The sequence below is a fragment of the Augochlora pura genome, unplaced genomic scaffold (genome assembly GCF_028453695.1).
Source record: "Augochlora pura isolate Apur16 unplaced genomic scaffold, APUR_v2.2.1 APUR_unplaced_167, whole genome shotgun sequence".
In the NCBI taxonomy this organism is placed as follows: domain Eukaryota; kingdom Metazoa; phylum Arthropoda; class Insecta; order Hymenoptera; family Halictidae; genus Augochlora; species Augochlora pura.
Genome location: NW_027581739.1, coordinates 1 through 9,404, shown reverse-complemented (window position 1 = coordinate 9,404; position 9,404 = coordinate 1). Strand labels below are relative to the sequence as shown.

The 9,404-nt window shown below is 37.9% G+C and overlaps 1 protein-coding gene across 1 annotated transcript; it reads left to right on the top strand.

The window, feature by feature from the left end:
- Positions 1-1,566: 1,566 nt before the first annotated feature.
- LOC144477513 (sodium channel protein para-like) lies at positions 1,567-9,296 on the top strand (the record flags this gene model as incomplete). The annotated part of the gene is made up of 6 exons (XM_078195240.1): positions 1,567-1,660; positions 1,755-1,823; positions 5,036-5,286; positions 5,537-5,710; positions 6,200-6,550; positions 8,255-9,296. Coding segments are annotated over 6 exons (1,215 nt in total), but the record flags the coding sequence as incomplete, so codon positions are not given.
- Positions 9,297-9,404: the final 108 nt, after the last annotated feature.

Sequence of the window (9,404 nt, the reverse complement as noted above, 5' to 3'; positions counted from 1 at the left end):
TAGCCGGTAACGTGATCGCCAAGCGATCACGTGAGAGGGTATCGAGCATACTTTGTAGCGCGTTTGATCTAGACGCGGTTGCTGGGCAACGTGTAGCGTTTGTCGTGACGGCCGAAGACGAGAGACTTCACTTTTTGCAATAGGCAACAGTCAGGGTCACTTCGTGTCGCGTGGTCGAAATATATAGATTTTTGGAAACCAATACGTTTGTTCGCCCATTTTGACCCATCCTTACACTGGACACCTTAACCCTTTAACTTACGATGACGCCTCGGAGGCGTCGTAAAAGTTTATCGGGCCAAACTTGAATAAGACGCCTCAGAGTCGTCATAAGGCTATCGGGCCAAACATGAATAAGACGCCTCAGAGTCGTCTTTGTGCAGTTTCGAACGCTCAGCCAAGGTGTTAATGTCCCTGCGCGCGAACGACCTCGATGTTGCTTTTGGCCACCAAAGTTGGAAATTGAATCGTAGGGCAAGGGGTTAATCGTATCCCAGCTTTGTCATCGTTAACACGTTCCGTGCAACGTGTATCACCGATGGTACATGCTTACATGTTCTAAAAATCGCTAAGAAGATAGTATGCAATAAATTTAGAGGTAAAGAATTAATTTCCCTTATATCGTCGTGTTTAGAAAATACAATACATTGTAGTGGTTACTATTGGGTTGGCAATTATGTGATTGCGGATTTTGTTAATAGATGGTCTTAGCACATTCTTTTGTTTTATCAGCAATTTAGTAAGAAAACTGTATCGAAAAGTTATTTAGTTTCGTTTCTATCACTGTTTGAAGATGGAAGAATAAGAAGCGCATTTTAGACATATTTTATTGTATTATTTCCGGAAAGGCATGATTAAAGCACCTAATCTATATTCTTTTCTTACTGTTTGGACTTCCACCTTTAATTTAGTAAGAAAACTGCACCGATCAATGATTTAGTTTCGTTTTTATTTCAGTTTGAAGATTGTAAGGTCAAGGCGTGCGTTTCAGACATATTTTACTACGTTATTTCCAAAAAAGCAAGCGTCGCAAGCACGATTTTTATAGATTAGTATATTTAACGCGATTAGTATAATTATAACGCACGATTAGTATATTTAAATGAAGCCTTGAAAGGAAGACAGCGTCAAAATTGATTTGTCCAATTAAATAAACCTATATTTCTAAGCAAAAGAATCGAATGTACCTACATATTTTAAATCCGCAATTACTTAGTTGGCAAAGTAAAAGTAAAGTAAAGTTGCTTAAGTGCATTACATATGCAAAATAAACTTTTCCGAGACACCGTAAAAAGACAAGTTAAAAATATATATATATTTTCAGCTAAATAAGTAAGTCAACAATTAGTAAGCGAAAAATATAAATTTCTCCCAACATCCTCGCAAGTTTATACATATATCTGGTAAACTATTTTTCACCAATCGAGGACAAACACATTTAATGATAAATCGAGTAACCCGTTGCACTTGTATAACTACTTTCGACACGCGATATAGCAACTACGCGGGAATCTAAAAATTAGAAGATTACCGCTGAATATAATTAACGTGGCAATTAATCCACAGGAGAGTGATCTGGATGATCCCATGGGCAAGCCAAAGCAACAAGACAATCCGTTTATAGGGCCTTCTCAACAACACGCTGTGGTCGATATGAAAGGTAACAATGCGAACGAACGCTTTACGATCGCCGATATCTCTTTGCCGAATCGTCTCCGACGAAGATAATTAACCCCGCCGATGCCTCTTTTCAGATGTGATGGTACTGAACGACATTATAGAGCAAGCCGCGGGTCGCCAGAGCCGTACTCCCGAGCAAGGAGGTAATGTCAAGAGCCCATTCGTACATCTCGTTCACGTTAATTTTTCCAGTGTATCACCCAAATCACCGATGTGTATCTCTTGTGTGATGAGCATCCTATATTTCAATGTACACCGTTGTTCAGATTCTCTATACTTCTTACTATTCTATCCGTTGATATTCAGTGCTGAAGATCTGTTGTCTGACCGCATTGTACATAGTAGACTGAATATCCTTTCTCTTTCCGATACATTCTTTTCGTTTCTGTTCCTTCGATTTGATTTTTTGATTCTATCGAGAGAAAGAGAGCGACAACGAAGAACGCCCGATTGTTCTGTTGATCACGCGGGTTTATATCGGTGGTAGGCGTCGTTCACGGTTTAACCGACTAGCCCCGGAAGTGCGTTCCCAAGTATTATGCTCATTTCTACTGTGCGCAGAGGACGGAAGACGCCACTGCGCGGTCCGAAGTCGACGACGTTTATTTTACCGTGATTTAATGAATGCGATTTACCGGCGGCGTGTGTAAGCCCTCGAACCGTTTGGATGGATCGAGAACAGTTTGTAGTAGATTTCTTTTGGGGAAACAGTGTTTGTTTCCTGGTATATGACACAGATTAACATCCTCGCTGCAGCTGCACGACGTCCTGGTCGCTTCGCGCCTGGATTCCGCTTTCTGTTCCACCTTTGGCACACGGCTGCGACTAAGAGACAGTTTCTATCGTTTAAAAAAAAATTGCACAAATAGGAAATGGTCGAAGCACGAAGCGAATAGAACGATAGAGACGCGTGTATGGAAAATTTTCGCGGCAAAGATAAGTTTCGAGTTAATTTCTATGGTGCTATTATGTTGGACACATATTAATGAATTATTAGCTATTACTATTATTAGCTATGACTATTACTATATGAAGAAGACGTAAGGTTCATTTGAGATGCTCGAATCGCAATATTATAACAAAATAATACATCTAATTTGTTAATGCTTGCCCATCTCGTTTATCAATCGATTTTTATTAAAGTCCATGTTAGCCAATGTAATTACCAATTAAACTGCGCTGATCGATTTTTGTTTCACGATTGCATCGAATTTATTTAACCAACGATAAACTTAAACGAAACTTCAGCGATGCCAAAACTGTCTCTTAAACGCCATCGTAACTGCAGCGGATTTTAGTTTGTTTAAAAATCATAAATGATCGTAACAGCACTCGCTTCGCCGTGTCGAGGGCACCGCCGCGTTCGCCTAAGCTGCACAATAAAGAAAAAAGTAGGATACCAAGAAAAGCATCATTAAGAGCAACGATACGTCACATCTCGACCCAATGCTCCAGAAACCGCGATTAGAGCTTTCTAGCTCGGAGTTAGCGAGGATTAATAACGCACGCAAAACATAGTCGCACTTCGGCTGCTTCGACGCGGAAATGACTGCTACTGCAGCACCCAATATGGCGGCCAGAGGAGGGTAGATTCAGTGTTTTATTATTTATGATTTTGTTCTTTCTTTACGTTTGTCATATTATAGATTATAGACGAAGTTTATCGTATTATGTTCTCAATGTGGCGTTAATCCTTAACCCGTAGAAAAAGAGCAACGATTGATTAAAAATTTTTCCAGATAATAAATAATTAGAGTATTGATTAGACTACGGACCTTATACGAGAGAAATTAATAGATGAAATGGAGAACTATGGAATTGCAACTGTTAGGTCTACCAGAAAATTCTATCTATTATTTAAAAAAAAATTTTGTATGAATCTAATATTTATTATATTATTATAATAATATAATATAATCGTAATTCATGCCCTGTTGCCAGGGTGATGACGATTTATGAATATAATTTTTCAGAAATATATGTCTCAATAAAAATGATATTAGCGAACATAATTTTCCGGTAGGCTTAGCATTAAAAAAGAAAAGACTTATTTTGTTAATTTTGATTCCATCCAATGGAACGTAGACAATTTACATTTTGCACGAAGACCCACAGTCTAATGCCAATGTACAGGTTGAGGATTAATTAAATTCGAGACGTTTCTTTCAATCGAATTTGTTTCACGTTTTCTTTGCTTTTGTTTCTTTAAGGAGCACAGCTTTTAGACACACACGTAGTCTGCGTTCGAACACGAGAAACCTGTACAGCATTCTTATCACACGTTTGCTAACTTAGTTTCGTCAGTTTCATGATTGAGATTCCCCACTATTCTGTGTGTGCTATTCTTCCTGCCTGTACTTCATAAACACAGAGATTCACAGAGTCAATTATACGATCAGACTTGAAATAATTAACTTGTGCATACCAATCCTTGGTAGAGGGGTCAATTTTAATTATTTTTTAAGCAGAGATTCGACAGTGTAAATTCCAACGATCGTGACCGAACGATAATATCTATTTAATTTATGATCACACCCTTGTCTTATCTTATTTTCCTGATTTTCGCAGCAATTAACCCCTTACCGTATTTTGACTAGTCTGGCTCGTCATAGAGATTTTTATTAATACTATGTTAAATATAAATGTTATTCCGTTTCTTTATGCCGGAATAAAATTCTATCCTCTTGTATATATTTAATATATAATCTTATATTAATCTTAAGTGGTTAAATATATTTTATATATTTAACTATTTAAGTAAATCTAGACAAACGGAATAAATACTTTTCCTTTTCGTTCCAAGAAATTATTACAATAGAAAAATTATTCACCCTTGTAACTGTGAAGAAAATAGTACGGCGTGGGGTTAAATTTGTTTCGTTATTGTTATTACTATATATCATATTATATAATTATAATTATACTATATGTTATTACTATACATATATCATATTATATAATTACATTATATGTTATTACTCGATATCATATTATATAATTATATTATACGTTATTATTATATATTACACTATATAATTTAATATAATTATATGCACCCCTCGTTCAGACAATTCGACTCGAACGAAACTGTGAATCTCGGTGTGCGATCGTGAAATATCGCGAGTCTGTCCGAGCCCGCTTCATAGGCAATGTGAACTTTCTACTTTCTTTTCCTTTAGTTTCTGCTACATGCACCTGCCTGTTCGTACATAATCTGTGGTCTGAAAAAAACAAAGAACAAGCTTGAGAAACAAGAACAAAATGAAACCTAAAAAAAACCTCTTTCCCCAAAAAGAGTGGTGCCAGACAAAATTACTAACACGTATTACAGCTTCGATCTATCGCTTTCCGACAGACGACGACGAAGAGGGGCCCACGTTTAAGGACAAACTGTTGGCCGCCGTTCTGCGCTGCATCGATATCTTTTGCGTCTGGGACTGCTGTTGGTTGTGGCTTGAATTTCAAAAATACGTGTCTCTTTTGGTGTTCGATCCATTCGTAGAGCTTTTCATCACCCTTTGTATCGTCGTCAACACACTCTTCATGGCGCTGGATCATCACGACATGGACAAGGACATGGAACGGGTGCTCAAGACCGGAAATTACGTAAGCAGAAGGCCACGCCTCTTAAATTATTCATTTAAACGTTCGCCTATCCGCGAGACTTTTCGATAAAATATAACTAGTTATAATTGCGGATATTTATTATTTTATTTATCAGTTTTTGTCAATATATTCAGATATGAATTTGTCCAGTCTGGGTCCGAATAGCCCCCGTGTCCGTCGTTCTTATGTTGTTCAATTAACCAGAAACAAATGATCCAACAGATCTGTGATATTTTATATGGATTTTCAGTTCTTCACTGCGACATTCGGTATCGAAGCAACACTGAAGCTAATCGCAATGAGTCCCAAGTCATACTTTCAAGAGGGATGGAATATTTTCGATTTTATCATCGTCGCTCTCTCACTGCTGGAGTTAGGCTTAGAAGGTGTGCAAGGTCTTTCCGTGTTACGATCGTTCAGATTAGTAAGTCACCACTTTCTTAATTAACACTTACAAATCGGACTGGTTTGAAAAGATGTCTACTACGCGTACCATGCTTTTAGCAAACCATATTTAAGATCGTTGGAATTTGGTGAAATGAATAGCTGTCAGACTTTATTAGACGTCTTCTCAAACTCGTCATACTCTACATACTTTTTTACAAACTAGTATTTTGTAAAAGTTTCTACGATGATCAATTCTTAACGCTGCCGTGGTATTCAGTCTAATTCAGGCTGGTATTATTCTTGAAAGGCATTGTTGTCTTCTTTTTATAATTATTAGTATTTAGAGATAACAAAATCCTTGAGATTGGAGTCAGCTAACCCCTTCGAAATTTTAACGGTGTTTCTCCCGACCGTAACCATAGCAGCGTTAACCGAATCGCTGTCGACTGATTCCTCAGCGACGTGTTTATTTATAGAAAAATGTTTCCGCCGTCTTGTCCATTTACTAAGGATAATTCTTCCGCAGCTAAGAGTGTTCAAACTAGCGAAATCGTGGCCTACGTTGAATCTGCTAATCTCCATCATGGGCAGAACAGTGGGTGCGTTGGGTAATCTGACGTTCGTGTTGTGCATCATCATTTTCATATTCGCCGTGATGGGTATGCAACTGTTCGGCAAGAATTACACGGACAACGTGGATCGATTCCCGGACGGCGATCTACCGAGGTGGAATTTCACCGATTTCATGCACTCTTTCATGATCGTTTTTCGCGTGTTGTGCGGAGAATGGATCGAGTCCATGTGGGACTGCATGCTTGTGGGCGATGTCTCTTGCATACCATTCTTCCTGGCCACGGTCGTCATCGGTAATTTGGTTGTAAGTATACGCAAGCAGGGAATGACGTAATAGACTACGGTATATTTATTAATTATAATCAGATTTCCTCCAAAAATCGTAGGACAAACTTCAACTGATATAAATATGTGTACACAGAGTCACTTTTGGCCACACTGGTGTCAAAGTAATCGCTGTTCATCGATCAGAACACGAAAACGTCGGTCACAGAAGTCGTCGAACGCATGTTGATAATAAATTTCAAAAAGGAGATTCTTGAAATTTATTTTTACAAGATTTTGCACATTTCTTACAACGGACGTTTCTTACGAGCGCAAATAAATCTTGCCATAATCTCGTTGTTATAATTTTTCAGAATCTGTTCGATTTTAATTGCTATACAAATTACAGGTCACAAATGTCCAATCTCTTCTTTGTTCCAGATATTCGAATATTACTAAGCGAACGTGGAATTCTGTGACCGACGGAGACATTATGGCTTCGGAGAGTTTCTGGCCGCCATTTTCAATAACCAATTCGTGTACGAAACTATGGAGACGAATCGAGAGCGTAGAAACTTTCTGCAGCCATTCACCGCTCATTATACAATTACCAAAACCGATTTCTGTAGTTGCATTTAGTCCACGATTTAATTCAGTCATTTGCCAATTCGAAAACATACACTCTTGCAGGATATTCATTCGAATAACGCACTCGACTTTCGAGTCCACTGGAATCATTGTGCGAAAATGTTTAAAAGTACATTCGTCATCGAAACGCATATTTCTCCAGGTCAAGCAATATTAACACTGGAACTATCGGTCTTTGAATCTTTGTTTTATAGTTTTTGAAATTGGAAAAATCTTTCTGTGAGATTCTTTTAGCTGATATATCTTCATCGGGCTTTATATTATAATATAATATGTGTATAAAAATTTATAATATATATTATAATACAATATGTATATAAATATATATATATATTATAATATAAATGCTGCCAAATTTATTTGTCATTGTTATAAAACAATATATATTAGTCGCGTTTTGGGTTCGCGTCAGTTCTAGTGTTAACGAAGAAATTCATAACGTCGAATACATTTAACTCTCTGCTTGGACATTTATTAATTGCATTCTCGAACTATTTTCCCATTTCATTGTTAGAGTATAGCATTTCATTATTAGAGTATACTATTCCATTGTTTCGCAAAAGAAGAAGACCTTGCAATTTTCACCGCTGCCGGTCGCATTACGTAGTTTTCGCACCCTTTGAAATTCAATCATTGAAAGGTAAAAAGAAATGTGAAACGCCCTGTTACCAAGATCGAAAACGCTATTCATTCTAAAGACGAACAAAAAATGCTGACGCATCGGTTCATCGGTGCTTGAGATGAACATCCTGTATAGAATGGGGTTGCGAAAGAATGGCCATGAAAAAATATCATACAATTCGACCAAAATTCGTCCGATATTCGCAACGTCATGATACAATATAGTTACCGACACCACAGATTGCCTAGTCGACGAGAAAAAAAAGAAAAGCAAAACCAAAGAAAAACGATAAACGAATAATCGAGAAAAAGAGAAACTGAATCCGAAACAGTCCCGAAACGAATTCCCCTAAACAGCCAAAATCCATCCTTTGCCAATTATATACCAAAAGTATATTGAACGAATCACAGCCGAGTGGCAGCATTGACACGGAAATTACGAAGGAATGTTTGCGTTGTGTCTGTGACGAAATAGGTGCTGAATCTCTTCTTGGCCTTGTTGCTGAGCAACTTCGGCTCGTCGAATCTTTCGGCGCCGACCGCGGACAACGAAACGAACAAGATCGCAGAGGCGATCAAACGAATATCACGTTTCGTTAATTGGGTCAAGCGAAACGTCTTATTTCTGGCTAAAATGATGCGAGCCAAATTCACCAATCAGATATCCGATCAGGCGCCAGGTGAGGGACCGTCCAACAGTTGGAAAGAAGGTTTATATCCAATCAGATCGCTTGCTGTGTGCGCTGTGTAGTTCGTGGCACTGTTTTCAGTTCTGCTTTTCACTACTTTTTAAAAAAAAAAAGAAAAACTGTTCGTACTATTTTTGTTACCTCGAGTTCTATTCTGTTTCTATATATATATATTTTTTTTCTGTCGGTGCCAGTCGACGATCGTGATTCTGTCGCGATCACAAAGCCGTACCACGACGACGATACAGCGCTCGAAAAAAAAAGCACCCTAAACTCCGAGAGGGCCGTTCGCTTTTCGATCTTTACGTTCTGTTCAAGATTTCCACGATTCTTTCACGCGCGCTCTTTATTTTCGTATTTCCTTTTTCGTTCCTTTAGCGAGCTAATACGTTGACTGGCATGCTCGATCTCTTTTGTTTACGCAGACTTTATGATCGGTTCGCTATTTATTATCTTCGTTCACCGGACAATGATCCGCGGATCAGAGCGATCGACGCAGATCGCTCGCTAGAGATACGAGAATTAAATTTTGCTTCGCTGATTAGCCTGGCAGTTATACGTTGCTTTATCTATTATTTTTGACGTCGAAGGATATGATCGTTTCGAACGGTATTCGGCGGTCGTTCGAATTATGTGTAGATTGTTGCGTCGTACATGTGGATTTGCGTTCGGACGTTTTCTGGAAATCTCGCGAGCCTTGTGACCGTCACGGTGAATCGACTGACAATTGAAAAGAAAGACGGAGGCTTTGATCGAACAGAAATTATGGGATAAATTATTACAAAATTATAAGATGAACTATTATAAACTTACGAGATGAACTATTATAAAATTACAAGATGGATTATTATAAAATTATAAGATAAACTATTACAAGATTGTAAGATGAACTATTACAAAATTATAAGATGAACTATTACAAAATTATAAGATGAA